This window comes from Paramisgurnus dabryanus, chromosome 3 (genome assembly GCF_030506205.2).
Source record: "Paramisgurnus dabryanus chromosome 3, PD_genome_1.1, whole genome shotgun sequence".
Taxonomy (NCBI): Eukaryota; Metazoa; Chordata; class Actinopteri; order Cypriniformes; family Cobitidae; genus Paramisgurnus; species Paramisgurnus dabryanus.
The window spans coordinates 16359724-16382908 of NC_133339.1; the positions used below are offsets into that span (position 1 = coordinate 16359724).

Below are 23185 nucleotides of genomic sequence, written 5' to 3' on the forward strand. Positions count from 1 at the left end.
TAGCATCATGCTAGCTTCATGCTAATCATGCTAGCATCATGCTAGCTTCATGCTAATCATGCTAGCATCATGCTAGCTTCATGCTAATCATGCTAACATCATGTTAGCTTCATGCTAATCATGCTAGCATCATGCTAGCTTCATGCTAATCATGCTAGCATCATGCTAGCTTCATGCAAATCATGCTAGCATCATGCTAGCTTCATGCAAATCATGCTAGCATCATGCTAGCTTCATGCTAATCATGCTAGCATCATGCTAGCTTCATGCTAATCATGCTAGCATCATGCTAGCTTCATGCTAATCATGCTAGCATCATGCTAGCTTCATGCTAATCATGCTAGCATCATGCTAGCTTCATGCTAATCATGCTAGCATCATGCTAGCTTCATGCTAATCATGCTAACATCATGTTAGCATCATACTAGCTTCATGCTAATCATGCTAGCTTCATGCTAATCATGCTAGCATCATGCTAGCTTCATGCTAATCATGCTAGCATCATGCTAGCTTCATGCTTATCAAGCTAGCTTCATTCTAAACATGCTAGCATCATGCTAGCTTCATGCTAATCATGCTAACATCATGCTAGCTTCATGGTAAATCATGCTACCTTCATACTTAAACATACTAACAGCCAGATAGCCTACTAAACTAAACTTATGTCAAACCGTTTTAAACGTTCAGGCTACGCTTTCTCAAGCCAACATAAAGTTTGTCTTCAAACTTTACTATCTAGTTCAAATATATTGTAGCAAGTAATGCTCAATTGAATATATTTTTGAATTTGGAAATATATTTAGTTTGAACCTTTATGTATTAAAATATATTTCAAAATGTATTTTAAGGGCAACAAATGCATTTCTAATTTTACATCCCATATGTCAAATATGTATTTGGCATAAATATATTTTAAATATAAGCTAAATACAAGTTCATTTTAAAAAGTATATTTTTGAATATAAGATTAAAATGTATAAGTATGTATAAAATACAAAAGTATAAGTATATATTTTGCAGTTAAAATATATTTAATTTGAACATACAAAGTTTTTCTTTCAGTGGTGCTGGTCATATAATTAAAACATCATCAAAAAGTTGATTTATTTCACTAATTCCATTCAAAAAGTGAAACTTGTATTATATTCGTATGTAGTATAGAAATCTGTGTCAACTGACAAGTATGAACAGAAAAGTATGAGAATGTACAGCACTCAATACTTAGTTGGGGCTCCATTTGCCTGAATTACTGCAGCAATGCGGCGTGGCACTGAGTATGTCAGTCTGTGGCACTGCTCATGTGTTATTGCTCTGATAGTGACCTTCATCTCTTCTGCATTGTTAGGTCTGGCATATCTCATCTTCCTCTTCACAATAACCCATAGATTTTCTATGGGGTTAAGGTCAGGTGAGTTTGCTGGCCAATTAAGAACAGGAATACCATGGTCCTTAAACCAGTTACTGGTTGCTTTGGCACTGTGTGCAGGTCCCAAGTCCTGTTGGTAAATGAAATCTGCATCTCCATAAAGAAAACAAATTGGACCAACACCAGCAGATGACATGGCACCCCAAACCATCACTGACTCTGGAAACTTTACACTGGACCTCAAGCAACATGGATTGTGTTCCTCTCCTCTCTTCCTTCAGACTCTGGGACCCTGAGTTCCAAAGGAAATTCAAAATTTACTTACATCACATACCCAGAACATACCTTTGGATCACTCAGCAGCAGTCCAGAAGCGAGACCCTTTTTTTAGCAACCGGAAAAGTGGACAAAACAGGAAGAGGGAGACAAAAAATGTTGCCCACAATGAATGACAGTAAGTTAAGATGCAACACATTAGATCGTGCCGGAATCATGTTTGTGACCGATCTTATTAGAGAAATAATTATTTAATATAGCGCCAGAAATAAAAGTAATCACTACATTAACTACAGTAACAGATTCGGTAACTAGAAAAAAATGCAACTATGCAGCAGAGATGATTTAGGTCTGTTACAGACGTCTATAAAACAAAGTAATCACACAAACTTACAGAACATTGTGTTGCTCTTTATTTCCTATCTAATACGTATGACATTAACAGCACTTATATACATATGTAAGTTTATACTTTATTTATTATATATATAAATATATATATATAACAAATAAATATTAATTATATATTAAATCTATATTGTATATTTTCTCAATTTTTATGTATTATATGTGTCACACGTAGCAACGGGGTCAACCACACCTCATCAATAAGATAGGATTTTCCATCCATTCCTTGCTCACTGAACATTTTCTGGAATCACTTCTAAGCTAAAACTCTTGGCAAGGAATTTTTAGGTTAAGTTAGGAGCTCTCTGAGAGGATTCTCAGAATCTTTAGGGATACGGGCCCTAGACAGTAGTGGAGTACATTTATTTCAGTACAGTAATTTTGAGGGATCTGTACTTTACTCGAGTATCATTTTGGTCTGAGATACTAAATTTGGTTGTCAGTTATAATCATCAAAAGTAAAAGAAATAATCATTTGAAATATATCAGTCTGTGTGTAATAAGTAAGGGATAATGTAGAGGCAGCCGGTAGTTATCGGGAAATAAGCCCCGACAGTGTGATCAGGACCCGACGCGAAGCGTCTCCATTTTTTCTCTTTTAACCAGTCTTTGAGAAGTTTTAATGCCCATTCTGTATTTTTTGTGTGTTGGCTTCGTAGCTGTCATGCTCTATTTTGTCAAGTTCAGTCTTAGTAAGCTCTTTGTGTCTTGTCGTTGTTCGTTCTTCTATCCACTGTTTAAATGTTTTGTTTTTTCCGTACATGGTAAAATTAATGTGGTGGTTGTCCAGTGTTTGTCACAAGATGGCACCAAACAGTAATCTTTATTGATCTTTATTGGTGCGGAGCGATTTTACTCGTACAAGTAGTACCGGCTATGCGTGATTACTTTGGAGCGGTTATTATTTGAAAAGAACGAACCTGCAAATGTCTCAACTGACCAATCAGAATCAAGCATTCCAGAGAGCCGTGTAATAAATAAATATAATATATTTCACTTTTTGAATGGGATTAGTGAAATAAATTAACTTTTTGATGATATTTTAATGATATGACCAGCACCTGTACATTTACCTGTAAGTGTTGAATGGGTGTATATGCATGGACAGAGTTCGGCTCTCCTGATTTTGCCAAGTGGCTGATGTCCTCAGGGCAACATTATGTTGACCCTGGGACAACATTTCCATCAACCAATCAGATTTCAAAAATGTTTACAGTTTGTTTTAAGTTTAAGCAACCAGGATTAGCTGTTTCTAGACCATTGTTTTTCACTTATCATGTCCCTCTGATTTTAGGGTTTGGTTATGGTTGGGGTGGATTTAGGTTTTATTTAGAAAAATGTTGTCTTTGGGTCAACACAATATGTTGGGTTAGGTTTTAATGATCGTTTAACTGTAAGAAAGGCTTTGACAGAGATAGTTCAGTCTAGTAAACATAATGTGTCTCTGCAATTAAGGAAGTGCATAGAAAGTGCATACCCGAATAAGCAGAAGTCCAAAATAGCATTAAATGTCAATGGTTCTTTTAAGAAATATGTAGGTTTACAAAAGAGTAAGTATGAAATGTTCTGTACAGAGACTTGACCTTTTTACCTATAAATACTGAGACAACCTAGAAGCTTTGTGATCATTGCTCCCAAGATCTTGTAAAATCATCAACCGTTATCATCTTGACGCTTAAATAAAATACTTAGAAAACAAGTTTGCAGTCATTCTTATTTTTTCCCAAAACATTAGATATCGGATCCATTTATAATTAAACTATTGTTAGAAAAGGGCTCGATGAATGAATAGAGTGTGGATCAGGGGCGTAGCACCAAATTTTGGGCCCTGGGTACAAACCATCTTGCTGGGCCCCCGTACCAAATACCATAGTGATACCAATGGGTGGAGTATTGCATTTTTATCATAAAACACTTAAAATGCACACAAAATAAGCCACACTCTGATTAAAATATTTTTGTTTTATTGTCAAAAGTACTACTTACTGAGATGACAAAAGGTCTAGCAGGTCCAAACCTGGCCAAAATCAAATAAACTGTAAAGCAGTTCTGAATTATGAACAATGACCATACCAAATAAGAAAAACTTTGGTCTGAACATGAATAAACACAAACTAAATAATGTCAGTTTTTACTAAATGGCCATTGACAAATTTGATGATCATTTCTTTAAAGTCCAATTTTTTTTGGCCAATTGACTTTCCACAGAGAGTATGGCAAGTCTTCAAATGTTCTGGGACAGATTCGGTTGGCAAGGGTAACCGACTTAGAGCATCCGCATTTGCGGATGTACTTTGGCTGCACAAACAAACTGGTTGGATGATACTCTGAAAACTCGTCTGGGGCTTAACATGGATATACGTTCGTAATTTCTTTCATTTGCCGGGATGAAAGAAAAACCCTGGATGAATTCGTCAATTTTGCCATTCACATCGACAACCTGGTTCAGGTACGACAACCATTTCGAGCATTCAGAACTGTATCACCTACCTCTCCCGAGGAGCATGAACTCTGAACAAATTCACTTCTATGTGATCAGATCACCACACAACCCTATCATTTTAGGATTTCCATGGCTTCATCAGAAGGACCCGCTCATTTAATGGAAGGACAAACAGATAATTCACTGGGGCTCCAGTTGTCAATCCAGATGTGACATCATTACCCCTGAGTTACCTCTATGTTCAACCCAGATCACTCCAGTAGTCTTCATACCTGAAACCTCCCAAAGCATACCACGACTTATCTGCTGCCTCTGGTCCCAGCCGCCTTAGAGCAACTACGCAACGTGGTTTACAGTAAGCTAGACCTCTGCAGCGCCTACAATCTGATCCACATTCGTGAGGGTGATGAATGGAAAACTGCCCTTTTACGATCAACGGTCACTATGAATATTTGGTCATGCCTTTCTGATTATCTAACAGTCCGTCCATCTTTCAACCCTTCATTAGTAATGTTTTCAGGGACATGATTTACTCGGATTCCCTGGAGCAGCACATTCAACATGTCCGGGCAGTATTAAACAGGCTCATTCAACACCAACTGTACGCCAAAGCCGAGAAATGTGAATTTCACCTTACTTCCATGTCATTTCTGGGATACATCATCAGTCCTTAAGGGGTTGCTATGGATGAAAAAAGGTACAAGCTGTATTAAACTGGCCCAAACCTTAGTCTGTTAAGGAATTGCAACGCTTTCTGGGTTTTGCAAATTTCTATCGACGCTTCATAAAAATTTTAGCATCATCGCCACTCCTCTAACATCCCTGGTGCGAAAAGCATGTCGTAAAATAACCTGGTGTCCCGACACAGATCGAGCTTTTGATGACCTAAAATCACTCTTCACCTCAGCCCCCATTCTTCACCATCCCGACCCAGAGCACGCTTTGCGACGCATTGGTGCTATACTCTCTCGAAGACAAGATAATCCCCCTAAACTTTCTTTTCAAGAAAACTCAGCAGAACGAAATTATGACGTGGAAACCGTGAACTATTAGCTATGAAGGCAGCATTAGAGGAGAGGAGCCACTGGCTAGAGGGCGCAAAACACCCATTCACCATTCTCATCGATCACCGTATCCTTGAATACTTACAAACTACCAAACGTCTCAACACCAGACAAGCAAAGTGGTCTTTGTTTTTTACATGCTTCCATTTCACCATTACTTATCGTCCCGGCTCTAAGAACACCAAGGCTGACACCCTCTCCCATCAGTTTGATGCTTTACCTCAGGCCCCTAGCACCGAACCCATCATCCTACCATCCCTGATCATAGCCCTGGTTCAGTGGAACGTCATACAGGAAAATGATCAGGCTTACACTCTCAATCCACCACCCACAGACTGGCCTGCCAATCGCACGTTTGTTCCACCGACCTTCAGACATCAAATTATCCTAGCGTTAACATCACACTGCAAAATTTAAAGAACAAGTTCTGGTGGCAATCCATGCTGAATGATGTAACTTCTGTTGTGAACTCCTGTGCCATCTGTGCAGCTAACAAGTCCCCTCATCAAGCCCCGGCAGGCCTCTTCCAACCTCTTGAATTACCACGAAAACCCTGGTCTCACAACTTGTTTTTATTTGTTTTGATTGAGCTAACATCATGATCAATGAGTTTCTGTGTGAATGGTAATGTTGGCTTATAATCATTTATGTCTTCATTGTTGTCTTTGTTCTGTTCGTGTTTGATTTGCTTTGTGGTTCATTTCAATCAAATTAAATCTCTGATGTGTTGGTCTTTGTCACAATTTGTTAAGCCAGCTGTGAAAGAATGTTAATTCTTTTTATCACCAAATAAAGTTCCTTTATGCATCTTGTCCTACAAAGTATTTACAGTTTAATGAAGATACTGTGAAGTTGAGAACAGACTTTCACATCATGCAGAGAAAGAACTGTTTCAAATGTGTTATGGAGAGCTATCTTTTATTGGAAACAATAATGCCAATGACCTTCTTATCACATATCATATCACATTTCTACAGAATTTCTGACCCTCTGCACAAACTATTTCTGTGTTATGTGTGTCAGCATTTCACTGTTCCTGCTTGATCAGAAAAACAAATGAAAATAAGTTGATACAAAGGAAATGTCACTAAGATTTTTTTGCTCATCACATTTTTTGGTAATTCTCAGTAGCAGATCTAGAGATTTTTTCCAGGGATGACAAAGGGGTGGCATGAGGTTTCAGGAGGGGGGGGCAAGGACATTATTCATAATTTAAAAGGCAACAATTTTCATTGAATGCATTTTTTCTCTACACTACATTACATGGAGTGCGAGTCAAATCAGAGATGTAGCTGGGTTTTTGGATGGTGTGGGTCTTCATTTGTGATTTCTGGACGCTTTCTCTGTGTAATAATTATCAACAGTCTGTGTAGTCTATACTTAAATTGTACCGTGTGAAAAAGCAATTCATGGGGGGTTTGGGGGTATGCTCCCCAGGAGATTTTAAAAAAGACCCCTCAAATGATGTCTTCTAGTGAGTTTTGAGGAAATATATACATATTTAATCATACAACATAAACCATCAATAGATTTAGTTTATCTTGATTGAAACTAAATCTGGATTGAGATTATAATGCAGGATTGTTGCATTGATAAGCATGACTGTCAAAACATTTCCCTCTGATTCAATAAAGACTCAATGAAGTACCTTTTTAGTCAAACATTATTTTTTGGATTTTTTACAATATAATACAACCATTTAAAATGTACATAAAAATGTCATTCACAATCTCTCACACACACTAAAATGTGTGCAGCTCCTAAACTATTTGTCCTACAAGCATGATTGTGGTATATTCTGAAAGAAGATGCTTAAAACTTTCTTTTCAGAATTTACGATTTCAGATAAGTTAAAAAGAAAACAAGTTATAAATGTTTAAGTATAGTGGAATTGAAATGTTGTGCACAAAACTTTTTTCTGTTTCATAAAAAATATATAAAATATATATGTCTATAAAAAAGCTGAATTGTCACCATTGTTGAGATTCATATTTTGATGTTTGTGCATCCCAAATTCACACCGGTTATGTTTTGTCCATATTTCCTAAAAGTCCTTAATGACAAGCTGCAATGTTTCTCTATTATTTACATAACAAGCAAAAATGTAAAAATGTAAAACGGTTGTTTTTAACATTTAACATTAAAACATGGCATTGTCATAACATTTGAAAATGGTAGAATGTAACTTTACTCTAAGATTCAAAGAACCCAAAACAAATGTAGTTGGCAGAACGTTTTTGGTAACATTGGGAACATTCTTAGATCTTTTCTCTGTTAGCTGGACATGCACATCTTTTATTAAGGCATTTTTTTACAGTGTGACTTCAACAGAAGCAATGTTGAATGCTGATCTGTGTTCAGGTAAGAGGAAGTTTTATTTAATCATCTCTTTAGTTCAGAGGATGCTCAAACACATCCACAGATATGAAGATCACTTTTGTTAAGCTATAGTTTTCTGGTCAAATATATTATTATTATTGAAATTGTTTTTATTTGTTTTGTTTAAGCTCTCATTATGATCAATGAGTTTTTGTGTGAAGTTGAGAACAGACTTTTACATCATGCAGTGAACTAACGGTTTAAAATGTGTTATGAAGAGCTATCTTTTATTGGAAACAATAATGCCAATGACCTTCTTATCACATATCAGTCATTTCTACAAAGGATGTTGTGGGAGTTTCCTTTAAGGTTACACAATGTTTAAAATGAATCATAAGCTAAATAAACAGCTGTCAGGTTAAACAAAAATCATCAGAAGATCGGCTCTTCAAGCTTACAATCAGACTACAGTCATTCAAGTAAGTGCACTTAACCCATTTATTAAAAAATCTGTTTGTTTTGGACAAAATACAGTTTAAATGTTTGCTAAAGCATTAAAAAAACAGTGAAGCGTAATTAAAGATATTTTTGAATTTAATATATTTGATATATTTAAAAGTTATTTTAACAAATTTAAAATAAAGTTAAAGCTTTTCTTCCGATGTGACATGTGAATATACTATTTAAAGTGAGGGATAAATATATATTTTTAATTGCTTTGAATATTTTTGAAATCCATATTAAAATATAAATAAATCTTTAGACAATCTCCACACATAAAAAGTATAATAACATATAATATTTTAATTTACATTAAATGATCAATTATGACCATTTAATGCCCATGTTTAAATTTTACACAAACTCACATCAAACTCACTGCATTTACAACCTGAACAAGAAACATTTCTTCAGTAAAACTAAAATACATGTGTATAAAAATGAATAATATTTTAATTGACCTAAACTTATTAACTTATGGTCATAATGAATGCCCATGTGCATTTTTCTTAATGGACGAAAATATTTTTTTATTTAGGGTATTTTGCATACAAAAGACATTTCAAACATTTAAACAAACACCTACAGATTAAAAAAAAAGATTGTGGGAAATATTTCAATCAAGTGTTTCAAAACTTTTCACTGGTAGCGTACATTTACATGAACATGTTTTGAAAAATATATCTCCATTTTTCTCTTTTCCTTTTTTGCTCTATGAGAAGAGACGGCAGAGCCAACAGCTTACTTTTTATCCTTTAAGGTGCTTAAAAGGTTTTCACTTTTTTTTTACCTTTTTATAATCTGAACAACATTTTTCACCACAAAAAAGCTTTTGTAAAACAGAAATGTGTTTTTAATGTTAAAGTTTATTTTTTATAGCTAAAAATGATTCTTTTGTAGCATCGTGAAGCACCTTTATTTTTAAGAGAGTAAAAACTGATTTCTTTCATTTAGTCACTGACCCCATTTACATGCACCCTCATAATGTGATTATAATGGGATTTTGGCAATACTGGATTTATACTTTACCTCCTGTAAAAGCAATCCTTCGATAAAAATAATGCGATTAAGCTCATAATCGCGGTAAGTATAATCATATTAAAATAGGCGGCGTATGCCGTTTTTAATCGCAGTACTGCATGTAAACAGAAGTGAAGAGGTTAGCTCCAGTCATGTAAACATCTTACTGCGATTAAGTCCTTATTCTGATTATTGGAAATAATCGCATTATTGGTGTACATGTAAACAAGCTCACTGATTGATTGTTTAGTCATTTCTGATGTTAATTTGTGATTATATTTCTCAGATCTTCTGGCTTTGAAAATGTCAACAACTCTGTATTTAATCGGTGGTCATGGAGGTCATGAGTTTTCCTTCACCGGTAAGAGTAATGGTGCCAGTTTACAGAGGATCTGGGTTTGGGTTGGAGGATCACAGGTGAATGCGGTCAGGGCCTGGCTTACAGACGGAAGAAAAGAAACCTTCGGTAAACCGGAGGGATCGTATGAAGAGTATGTGTTTCAGACCGGTGAACTCATCACATCATTGTCTCTGTGGGGAAACGGAATGGGAACGCGTCTCGGAGCCATCAAATTTGAAACCAATCGTGGAGGAAGATTCTTTGTGTCAATGACAAGCTGGGGTTTGAAGACAGAATATCCTATGAATGTTGGCTCTGGTTTCTGTCTGGGAATTGTGGGAAGATGCGGACGAGAAATTGACCAGATGGGTTTTTTGTTTCTTGATAAAATACAATCAGTAGTTCTCACCAATGTCAAGTATCCCACTCTTTCCCAGATGAAACCGTGTGTCACACTGGAAGAAATGATATCTAGTACCTATAAAAATGAAACCTCCGTCAGTCTAGAGCAAACGAGTGGAAGCTCAAAGAAAATAACCAAATCGTCCTCTTGGTCTACAAAAGAAAGTGTTACCAGAGCATTCTCTATGGAGGTGAAGGCTGGGATTCCTGGGATTGTAGAAGTTTCCGGTGGATTCAAGTATACAGTAGGAACAGAAAACACTTACAGTAGAGAACATAAGGATGAAAGAACCCAAACCGAATCATTTAAAATAGTTGTTCCACCGAAGAAGAAAGTGGATGTCCATATCACCATAGGCATGTGTAGTTTTGATGTTCCTTACACCGGTACCATAAAGGTCACGACTGAAGATGGTGCTGTGTTAAATTATGAAACCAGAGGTCAATACAAAGGAGTCACTTACACTGAAATTAATGTAGACACCAAAGAATCTATTGTGTGATATCAAGACTACATACAGAAATTCATTTCTTTATTTGATTAATCAATCTTTCTACATTTAATTGCATAATTTCCTAGGTGTTTAATTTCAAAATGAATATTTTCAAGTTAAAGTTACTTAAGTTTTCTACTTAAGATGAAAGAATACATCACCTGTATAATCATTTATTGCTTTACGTTATGTGATTTCTAGATGATATTTCACTTTCAGTCAGTCAGCTGACATTGGCTTAACTTAGCACTCTCTTCTTATTACATTATTACTACGCTTGCCAGTTTGGTTTAATCTATATACTGCTACTTATGTTGTCCATTGATTTTTCTGTGATTTCTCCTACATCTATTAATGTAAAGCTGCTTTGAAACAATTAAAAAATTGTGAAAAGTGCTACATAAACAAAATTGAATTGAATTACTGATAATGAGCTGTGTATTATGAAAACTTAACATGAATAAAGTTTTTTTAAGCATCAGTTGCTTGCTTCAATTTCTCTTTTATTTTTAACTCCACTGCAGAAATGAAGCTAAACTTTAATCCAACAAAATAAACCCTGAAACCATAAACGGAATAAAAAATCTACAATCCTAAAATACTTCTTCTAATAGTGGTAAACCTTTACAAGTGAAAAACTTTGCCCATTGACTTTAAATGCTTCAAATCCTATGGTGTTTAAAAAAAGTATATTTATTTTTACAGAGGAAGGCAAGTTTATTTGAATAGCACATTGATACACAGAGGTTAGCGGTTATCAAACATGTCAAGTGTAGGGCAGATTGGACATTGTATGCCTGAGTTAGAACAAATTTCTGTTTTATGGCGAAAAGCCAAAATTTGCCAGGCCGCCACAGACATACCCTCCCACGAAAAGTCAAAAGCTCTGCAATTGAACATTGCAAAGGCCTTTAGATTAGATAGACCAAATATGATGATGATCTGATGAAATCTCTAGGAAGAGTTTCTTAAAGTAGGAAGCCTGGAAATGGCAAAATTTACACAGAAATCACAATGAAAATTCAAAATGGCCGACTTCCTGTGGGGTTTAGAGCTTGGTTCTAATGGATTTTTTTTGTAGATCTTAAGTTGATAGATGACTCTACCAAATTTCTTATGTACGTTTTTCATAGCGGGAGGGTTGTTCTTTTGAAATTTTGCAGGTGGTGCTCATATCTACACGGCCACTTCTGATGCCTATACCACATGTACATTTTCATCACTTCTGATGTGTGTGCAAAGTTTCATGAGTTTTCGAGCATGTTTAGGGCCTCAAAAATGCGATTCACTTCGGAGAAGAAGAAACTGAGCAAAAACAATAGGGCTTTGCAATTCTGGCCTGCTCCTCGGTGCTTGGGTCCTAAAAATAAATGTGTTTAAAAAAAAACTGTTTAAAATTTGTGAAAAAGAATAAAATAGGAATAAAAGTAACTGTAGTTAAAAGTGCTGAAGTAAGATGTGTTTTTAATCTAGATTTAAAAGTGTTTACTGTTGAAGCACATCTGATCTCTTCTGAAAGCTGATTCCAGCTACAGGTGGTATAATAACTAAATGCTGAAGCACCTTGTTTTGAGTGAACCCTGGGTATCTCTAACTGACCGGATCCTAATGATCTGAGTAATCTGTTGGGTTTATATTCAGTTAGCATATCCGTCATGTATTTCGGTCCTAAGCCATGAAGTGATTTATAAACAAGTATCAGTACTTTAAAATCTATTCTATGAAACAGGAAGCCAGATTAAGGGACCTGGGCTCTCATTTATAAAGCGTATGGACACACAAAACATGGCTGGAAATGTGTGTACGCCAGTTACCACGCAAATGCTGTGATCTATAAAAAACAAACTAAATGGGAGAATGGGCTTGCAGGGTGGGATCTGATAATGATTCATGTACACACACTTACAGATGATCTGTGATTTATAAAGGGAACATTGCTTTGTTTTTTAAATCTTAATATTTTTTGGCGTATGCCATTTTTGGCTTTTGTGCGTACGTAGACTTTTAGTAAGGATCCTACACACAGTTTTATAAATGAGACCCCTGAAGACTGGAGTGATTTATAAATGAGTTACGGTACTTTAAAATCTATTCTAAATGTAACAGGAAGCAGTGAAAGGACCTGAGGACTTGAAGTGATTTATAAACAAGTAACAATACTTTTAAAATGGGTTGCCCCTCAGGGAACCCCATGGTTAAAGGATGGATTCTATAAGAGCAGGAGACAACCGTGCCTGCAGTCTTAGATATCCATAACACCCAGAAAAGAGGTCCTCTGTGCTGGAGAAGCACACTTTTCCTGGTGTTTAGTTGATAGGACATTTTTGTCCCTTTTGGCTTTCCAGAACTGATCCCAGCTAGAAAGAGATGTGTCTGTCACTAATGTTATGTGGCAACAGACCGCACCTAACTTTGGACCTGTAAACAAATACCCAAAATGTTCCCATATTCTTAGGGCACAAAGACATATGTGCGTAACCCTGAACATGTGAAAAAGCCAACACTGGCCTTTTTGAGAAAGGAACCATAGTTTCTTCCAAAATACTAAGGTACAAAGCATTTGTGTGTGAAGTTGATTATGCAAAATGGGTTGCCCCTCAGGGAAACCCATGGTTAAAAGATGGATTCTATACGAGCAGGATACAACTGTGCCTGCAGTCACTGAAATCCATACCACGCCCAAAAAAGAGGTCCTCTGTGCTGGAGAAGCATACTGTCCCTGGTGTTTAGCTGATATGACATTTTTGTCCAATCGGCCTTCCATAACCAATCCCCAGCATGAAAGAGATGTGTCGGTCATTAATTTCATGCAACTACAGAACACACTTAAAACTAGGCCTTAGACAGAAACCCGACATTTTTCCATATTCTTAGGCCACGAAGACATGCCATAATACTAAGGCCGAAGCATCTGCGTGTGACCTTGATCATGAGAAACGGATTGCCCCTCAAGGAACCCCATGGTTAAAGGATGGATTCTATTTGAGCAGGAGACAACCATGCCTGCAGTCATTGAAATCCATACTACGCCCAGAAAAGAGGTCCTCTATACTTGAGAAGCACACTTTTCCTGCCGTTTAGCTGATTGGACATATTTTTCCTTTTGGCCTTCCATAGCTGATCCTCAGCTTAAGAGAGCTGCATCTGACATTAATATCATGCAGTGACAGACGACACCTCACCTCGGCCTTGAGACAGAAACCCGAAATCTTAACATATTCTAGAGTACAAAGACATGTCTCGATGCTGTGCTACCAGCTGTGCTGACTGGGCTAATATTAACCAATCGTCAAATTAAATAGTATTCAAATGCCCTAAAGATGCAATGGAACCAGGGCAGCATTTACACATTTTGTAAATGTGTGAAGGGATAGAGCTAGGCCGAAGGGAAGGCTGATATTGGTATGCCATGCCCCCAAAGGCAAACCTGAGATTGTGTGATCAGAAAAATCTATTGACACAAACCAGTCCTCGGATCTGATTTGAGACATAATGTGAGTGACCATCAATATCATGAACCATAATTTTATGACGGTTCTGTATAGCCTTTCAATAAAAGTGATTCTAATCCCTGCTCTAAAAGGGATGTAGCCTAAATTTTTGTGCATAACACGCATTGATATATGTTTGGAATGTTTTTCCATGCTGTTATAATTTTTACCAAGGGAAACTGATTTACTGTGCTCTGTACTACGAGAGGTAGAGTGTTCACAGTTAATACAGGAGGGTACTGAGAAGTGTGGGACCTGTAAATGGCGAATAAATTCCACACTTTCCAGGAGGGCATACCCTGATAGGGCTTTATACATATATTTGACAATGTTGGAGGCTTTATGTCACGATCGGTTACACTGGAAAGTGGAAACAAAAGGATGAACCCAAACGCAGAGGAAATGTATGAAAATATAACTATGAATTTATTACTACAGAACATAAACACCCACGATGGGGTAAAACAAGGAATAACAAACAATGTGATGGAACACAAATAACCACGGGAATATATGAACAGGTCACAGAATACATGAACACTGAATCAACGACAACGCACGCACACCACACAGAGAACACGAGGGCATTAAATAGACAGCACATCAATGGGGAACAGGTGAACATAATTAATCACTTAAGACACGAGTACATAAGGGAGTAGGGTAAAAGTGACAAGACACTGGGAACACGTGTCACACATACATGATGTGAAAACACACGTGTTCCCACATAAACACAATGCTGCCATAATCTTGCCAACATCCGACCTGGACTATAACCAAAGTTAGGCAAGACCATGACAGCCACAAAACACTGGGAACACGTGTCACCCATACATGATGTGAAACACACGTGTTCCCACGTACACACAATGCTGCCATGGTCTTGCCCTCTAACATAGACCTGAACCTATACTAAGGTCTGGCAAGATCACGACAGCAACAAGACACCGGGAACATGTGGAAGCCACACACAGAATGTGATTCCACATGTCCCCACACAGAACATGATACTGCCACGGTCCTGTCAGATGCACGCAGACCTACATCTAGCACAGATGTCTGACAAGACCGTGACACTTTAGGGATGAAGCCACTCATGGCAACATAAAAACATTCTCTAAATATAGCTGTTTAAAAGCTGAAGTGCTTGTGTAAACATGGTCAGAGAATGGTCTTTTCCATGATTTGCATAATAATGGAGATCAGGAAAGAAATGAAGCCTCTGGTGTTGAGATTGTACTCATTTTGTAAGAATTCTCTCATCTAACTTGCTGGATGATATAGTTTCTTTCTTATCTGCTGGTTCAGATATATTAAAACTAGCAGTGTCATGAGAAACAACCTCGATCAATTTCTCATTCAAAGACTGGTTGAGGTGGATCTCAAACCGCAAGGCACACAAATATCGTCTGACACCGTCAAACAGTGAAGCACGGGCTACCGATCGGGGCGGGAGAAACTGGAATGCGGGCTCCAAAGTCACTCCCGCAATGCGAGCCTTCACTCAAAGTACACTACACCACCTCAGTGGACGCAGGACTTGAGCCGCAAGAGATACGATCATTGTCTTGACTCTTCAAAACAACGACACACAGCCCGAGTGGTGTGTGGCTGAGTTTTAGCATGTAGGAAGGGCTTTCACACCCAGAAGAGGAACAACGGAGCATTTTGAAAGGTTAGTTATCATAATGAACACACGCCAGGCCTTCAAGAGCAGTGTGAGCATGCTCAGCTCCCAAACGTGCAACACACATGTCGTGCGACCCCCCCCCCCACCAGCTCTGATGCAGCGTTAAAGTTCCCTCGAAAGAGAACTTCGGTTAGTACCATTTATCTTCATTTGACCCTCAGGTGGGGCTGTTGACTTGCATTTGAACCCTTTGATCTCTTCAACTAAAATTCTCTCAGCCTAAATCTTCCCCCAAGCCTTCAGGCTCACATCATTGGGTATTGACTGAATATATATGATATTATGTTGTTCTGAGATTGTAATTTTATATTCATGTGTGGTTTTGTTTTAAAGATCATTGCGATGGGTAAAGAGGTGAATTGAATTTATCAAATATTAATTTTATTTCAATTTCCACAGCTGAGCATGAGTGAAAATAAGAAATGTCAGAAAGTTCATCAGTTTGTTAGTGTGTTAATTAAAGAAATGTTTCAAACATTCTGGAAGGAGTCTGCCAGTCAGGTGTTTCATATAAGGAGACATCATTATGACCTGCTCACTGCTACGACACATTACGCTTGACAAAGTAGTATTAAAAATTAATGTTTTTTATTTTTTACATAATTTAAGATCATATTTTTTTATATCATCTTTGCTTAAATACACTGTTAAACCTTGTTGTAGATTTCTGGGTAAATAACTGTAAAATTGGCAGTATTTAGCTTTAACATCGGTGAAAGGTATTTTACTGTGATATGGGGTGCAGTTATGCTGCACTAATAACAAACTACAGTAAATTACTCTTTGCACCAATTAAGGGAAATAACTGTAATTTTATCTGGTAAATTACTGTCCTCTACATTCCCCATGATGCACTACGTCACAATTATTAAAAACTGTTTACATCTTCAGTGAGAAAACAAGGATTAATGCATTAACACACACATATGCACACATACATGCATGCATACAAACAATACATCCACAGGTGCAGGTGTCACCAATTTGCCTTGATAAACTTGTTTGTTTGTTTGTTTGTTTACCCTGGAGCGTGCTGTGTTTAACAATATAATAGTGGATTTGTATGTTTAAAAGCTGAAAATGAGTAAGTAAACTGTTAAAATATTTGTGAGTGTCTTTAAAACACATAAAGTTAAGATTCCACATAGCTTCCTGATTAGCAAGTTTTTAGCATCTCCTATCAACGTTAACCCTTGTGCATTGTTCAAATTCACTGCCCTTTCATGTTGTTTGTGGCCAAAAAATGCCACTAAATAAAACTGTTGTAAAAATGTATCAGATTAATATTTTAATCTGTTAATCAACCTCAGTACTGATCAAAATTACCAAATATTTACAAAAATTCCATGATTGTAACTCTTTAATTGCCAAGTTCATAAGTGATGTATTTATTTGGGAAAAAACACAAAATGACTTATTTTCAATTTAAAAAAGTGATTTTGGACTGGATTTTTAGAACCCCTACAGTCTTGGGCATTTCAAAGATTACAAAAAAAAAACATTGGCTTTGATTAATGTTTAGTTTTTGTGCACCATCAGATTTTTTTTTCTTCCTCATTTTTTGTTATTGGCTGTTTTTGCCCCATTGACTTCCATTATAGCAAAATTTTTTTGATTGCAAAGCTATGACACCTTATTATTATGCATTTTTGATTATTGATAGTTTTTCCTTTTGCAAAGAGGTAAAATTTGTCATTTTTACTGTGACATATGGAGCATTTTTGTTAATGCTTGAATAGCAAGGATATAAGAAGGTCATGTAAATTATGTTGAATTACTGCAGGTTTTGAATAACCTGAGGGTCAACGGTGACTGAAATCTTTTTTTTAGGGTGGGTTTGACATGATTTTGTTAAGTGTCTTAAAATAATTTGTATTTATCTATTGTCAGGATCCTGCCAAGGAGTCTTGTTTTGTATTTATATCTGGTCATGATGGCAGGGTTCTGGCAGTCCCATGCTCTATGTGGAGGTTCATGGTCTTGTTTATTGGGTCATGTGCCTCCGGTGTCTTGTCTCTTGTCCCCGCCCCCTCGTTCTCCTGCTTATTAGTAATCATTGGTTTTCTCCCATCACCTGTTCCCCCTCGTTATCTTGTTTGTTTGTTTTTCTATGTCATTGTGTCCTTAGTTCTGTGCAGGTTCATTTGGTTTTGTTCTCGTTTTCATGTGGTTATCTAGCCGAGTTATCTTGTCAAGTTTAGTGTTATCTGTCTGCTTACGGTGTTTCATGTTGTGTACCCCCTCGTGGGTTTTGTTTTATGTTAGTAAATAAAGTGTTTTCTGTTTTCCCCGACTTCATCTGTGATTGGGTTCATCCGTCCTCTGATCCTGACATCTATTGCCACAGTAATAAAGTGTATTTGTCTAAATATTTTGGGGTTCTTTCTCCTTTTTAATAAAGTAACATAAAAAAAAGAATCTTTCAAAAGTTTTAGAGTACCACAATGAGTACGGCATTTTATATACTGTTTATACAGTATTATATTTGAAGCATGTGGTACCGTACAGTAATTAACTGAAATCACTGCTGCCAGTTATTAACTGTAATTCCTAACCTACAGTATAAAACTGGCAACATTGTTGCCAGTAAGACACCGTAATGGTACAGAGACAGTAAATTACTGGCAACACTGTTGCCAGTTATTCACTGTATTGTCATAGACACAGTACTTACTATACTGGCACTGTTGCCAGTAAGTCACCATTACAGATGCTGTACAGTAACTAGCTGGCAACAGTGTTGCCAGTAATTTACTCCTAAAAAGCCTGGTAAGGTTTAACAGTGTAGGCGGACTTTTAAAAACTATAAAGATGATAAACATTTAAACTACAAGAATTCCCGCTCAGGCGCAAGGATACAGTTTCTACTGGAGCAGCAGGAGTCTCTCACAACCGTTACAGTTTTCATTTATTCTGAGTTTTTAGAAATTGTAATACTACGGTGCAAGTTCACGGACTGCACAGCGATGAATCAAAGCAAACGTTAACGTGCAAGGACATTTATTGAGTTTGGCTGTGGATGCTTTGGAAGTTCTTCACAAAACTGTTGAGCAAAGATTAATTGATGATCAGAAGACCATCTCCAGAAGAGTGAGCAATGTTTGTGTTGTTTTTGAGTCTCAAGTGTTTTAAGAGTTTGACTTCTTTCAATGCTTATTTTAAATGTTATGTTAAATTGTTAGTCAGTACCTGCAATAGCAGTTTTGAAATGTTGTTGATTATTTTAGTATTGAAAGTGTTATAAATTGACAATAAAGTATTTTGATATATTGAACCTTTACAGTTTTTTAATTTGATTTGTCATATTGCACCTCCTTCATGTTTTGTGATGTTATAGATAAATTAACTGTTGAATGCTGAAAACTGATATTTACCAAACTGAAACTATGTTGCTTTTATCAGTTATCAATTTTAATCAAATATATTAAGTAAATTTAATTATGCATTGATAGTATAATTATAACATAATAAGGGACTGGTAAATAACATGTGGGCTTCAATAGGTGGAGGCAATATGGGCCCTATGTATGTTGCCCAGGGCCCCACATAAGCCAATTTTGAGTATAAATATTCATAAATTCGAGGAGTTTTTGTTTGTCATCGGCAAAAGGCAAAGTTTCTGTTAGGGTTTGAGGACGGATGAACCCAGGGGCAGACAAAGATACGGGACTTTACAAAAAAAACAGGGAAAACAAAACTAAACTTATACAAGATTACAAAATGAACGTGCACAGAACAGCAAACACAAGGACTTTAAATAGGGATCAAATAATGAGGACAACAGGTGAAAACAATAATGAGAAATGAGGATCACAAGGGAGCAGGGTAAATGAGACAAGACAAGGGCTGTTTCTCAATTCTAAGAACGCAAAGAATGGACTTGTGTTCTCGTGGAGACTGGTCTTGCCAGGTGACCTTGGAAGAACGAACTCAGAAGGTTGCGAGAACACAGAACGCACTTGTGAGAATTGAGATGTGCACGATCTTCTTGCTGGTCACGTGACCTCCCCAGATTTCAGCGCGCAAGTCTGCACTCGATGCATTCTCGATATCAGGAACTCATCCGGGTATTTTCATGCGTCCTCTGTACTCGTGTTCTTGAGAATTGGAATTGAACTTCGCCTGTTAATCATGACGTAGAGCGAGGACACAAGGACGCAAGATCGCTGAAGAACGCATATTGAGAAACAGCCAAGTAAAACACGTGGCTGGATAACTCTTTCCCCGCCATTGACGAGATATCTCGTCAATTAAGAGAAAACGCTTCCCCGCCAATGACGAGATTTTCCGTCTTTCCGCAATACCGCTATTATCCACCAGGTGGCGCCCTTCCGCAACTTTTTAAAACCGGAAGTATTGCCCTATGGCAAGCTGCTGCATGTCCGTGTCTGTTTTAAAGATGGCTCTGAATGGGATCTCTATGAAAATTCCGTCACAAATATGGAATTATTTTTGCTTTTTGCTCAAAATATGGTGTTTTTGCAAAAACCTACCCATATTCAAAAGCTGATTGCAAAAGAACCACTAAAGGTAGGATGAAACGGTTTTTTTTGTTTGAAAGCAGAGGGTCTGTTCTTTCTTTTGGTATATTGTATGTTTATTTATTTAAAGAAGAACATTTTCTGGAAGGCATGAAACTTTGGTGAAAATCATGAAAAACGCTGGCGCTGGCTGGCAACTTTTTTTAAAAACGCTGGCGGTGAAAGAGTTAAAACCATCTAAGGCCACATGTTCCCACACAAAACATGGTACTGTCAGAACCCTGCCACAAAGACTAGATATAATCCAAGATAAGATTCCAACAGGATCCTGACAGTTTCTCTGTTGCTTATTAAAAACTGTTGGCTATGGGATTTTTTAAAATTATCATTTGTTCTACTTATTTTTATTTTATTTTTCTGCCTTCATTTACTCAAATAATATCAGTGTAAAAATATTAAGTAAATCATAGTTCAAGTTAGGTGTAAAAATTACTACATTGTGTACAACCAAATGACGTTTAAATTCTAAACTGATGTTTAAATTCAGATTTTGCTCGTGACTTTGCGGTTTCGTTTGTGCTTTTTTCGGATAATAATATGTTTTAGTACTATTAACATTGCATGAATTCATACGAAAAGGTGATGCCATGTTAAAACGAGGCACATTTGTTCAACAAGATCATGTTGAAGAATACAGATGTTTTAGTTTATATCTAGCTCTTAGATAAAGCTCTTTCATAACGTTCTGAAAACAAAGGCTTGAAGCACACACTTGACACAGGCAGCTCCCAATTTCTGTCTCACTAAAAGCTCAACAAACAACAGCAAGATGAAAAGTGTCTCACCCACACATCTGAGTTACCTCAAAGTCCATCTCTTTGTGTTGATGGGCCACACTGTAACAGCTAAGAAAGCAGTTTTGTCCCATTCCAGAGTGAACTCCCCATCCAGGCCAGACCCTTTGTTTCAGATACACTAAAGTCATTAGCCACACACATGCTAATTGTCTCTATTCTGACGGGAAAAGTGGAACATTTTCTCCTCCTTCTGCCGGTATGTTGCTCCCTAGCCGAACCAGAGGAATGAAAACGCTTTTTATTCTATTGAACAGCGAGCCCTATAAACGCCCTACATTTGATTAGAGGGCCTGCTGCTGTCCTGTCCCCAATGCACTCCAAAAGAGACACTTAATAGAGATACTCAATACAAGAATCTGTTCATGTTTTGTAGTCCACAGCCTACAGTACATATTTTCACAGAAATTTGTTATTTTACATGTGGGGCACACAAAACATTGTTCATTGATTCTTGCCCTCTTTATTCTCTCTCTTACTTCTAGTTTTTGAATCAAGGTAAACATTTTTGGCTAAAGAAGCCTAATCCAATATTTACATTTCAAAAGGATGAAATGTAAATATTGACTATAGTAAATATTAAAGCTACTACAGTATTTATTTTTGAATTGCTAAAACACTAAACTCCAATCTCTGAAACAAATTCAGTGGCCTAAATACATTTGTCAATTCATGCACTCTTTTTGCAAAACTCTAAACAAAAACTTCTAACTGAAACACATTTTACACTGCATTGCACTTCTTTGATAAATGTTCAATTCAATTCAATTCAATTTTATTTATATAGCGCTTTTCACAATTGGTAGTTGTTTCAAAGCAGCTTTACATTAATAGAAGCAAAGAAAAGCACATAAAATCGACAGATAGCACAACATAATACACAATAGCACTGCAGCTAAATTTGCTGCGGCTATGAATCAACATTATAAGCGTGCGTATTACTAGTATAACGTATAGAAGAGGGTGCTAAGTTAAGCCCAAGAAGGCTGCCTCCCCGGGTTGAAAAAAACCCTAGGAGAAAAAAACCCCAGACTTTTTAGCCAGGGAAGTAAAAAAAGTCCTTGGAGGGAAAAACCCTTGGGAGATACACAGGCAGGCAAAAGTTGGCAGGCACCTCCACATGGCTGGAAAGGGCTACGGGGAAATTGCCAAGCAGCTCGGTGAAAAAAGGTCCACTGTTGGAGCAATCATTAGAAAATGGAAGAAGCTAAACATGACTGTCAATCTCCCTCGGACTGGGGCTCCATGCAAGATCTCACCTCGTGGGGTCTCAATGATCCTAAGAAAGGAGAGAAATCAGCCCAGAACTACACGGGAGGAGCTGGTCAATGACCTGAAAAGAGCTGGGACCACCGTTTCCAAGGTTACTGTTGGTAATACAAAAAGACGTCATGGTTTGAAATCATGCATGGCATGGAAGGTTCCCCTGCTTAAACCAGCACATGTCCAGGCCCATCTTAAGTTTGCCAATGACCATTTGGATGATCCAGAGGAGTCATGGGAGAAAGTCATGTGGTCAGATGAGACCAAAATAGAACTTTTTGGTCATAATTCCACTAAACGTGTTTGGAGGAAGAAGAATGATGAGTGCCATCCCAAGAACACAATCTTTACTATGAAGCATGAGGGTGGTAGCATCATGCTTTGGGGGTGTTTTTCTGCACAAGGGACATGCGACTGCACTGTATTAAGGCGAGTATAACCAGGGACATGTATTGTGAGATTTTGGGGTACAACTTCCTTCCCTCAGTTAGAGCATTGAAGATGGGTTGAGGCTGGGTCTTCCAACATGACAATGACCTGAAGCACACAGCCAGGATAACCAAGGAGTGGCTCTGTAAGAAGCATATCAAGGTTCTGGTGTACCATGGGTCTCCAGTCCTAAAACCAATAGAGAATCTTTGGAGGGAGCTCAAACTCCGTGTTTTTTTTTTTTTTTTTTACCTTTATTTAACCAGGAAAGTCCCGTTGAGGTTAAAAACCTCTTTTTCAAGGGAGTCCTGGCAGCAAAAACATAGTCAGTTACATTTATA

The 23185-nt window shown here is 37.2% G+C and overlaps 1 protein-coding gene across 1 annotated transcript; it reads left to right on the forward strand.

Moving 5' to 3' along the window:
* The first annotated feature begins 8323 nt into the window (after positions 1–8323).
* Positions 8324–10969, forward strand: LOC135768433 (aerolysin-like protein). The gene is made up of 2 exons (XM_065277659.1): positions 8324–8355; positions 9684–10969. Exon 2 carries the CDS (start codon positions 9701–9703, stop codon positions 10640–10642), a length of 942 nt encoding a protein of 313 aa, XP_065133731.1. The 5' UTR covers positions 8324–8355; positions 9684–9700; the 3' UTR covers positions 10643–10969.
* The last annotated feature ends 12216 nt before the right edge of the window (positions 10970–23185 follow it).

Coding starts and splice junctions, on each gene's coding strand:
- LOC135768433 (XM_065277659.1), top strand. CDS start 9,701: ATGTCAACAACTCTGTATTTAATCGGTGGTCATGGAGGTCATGAGTTT.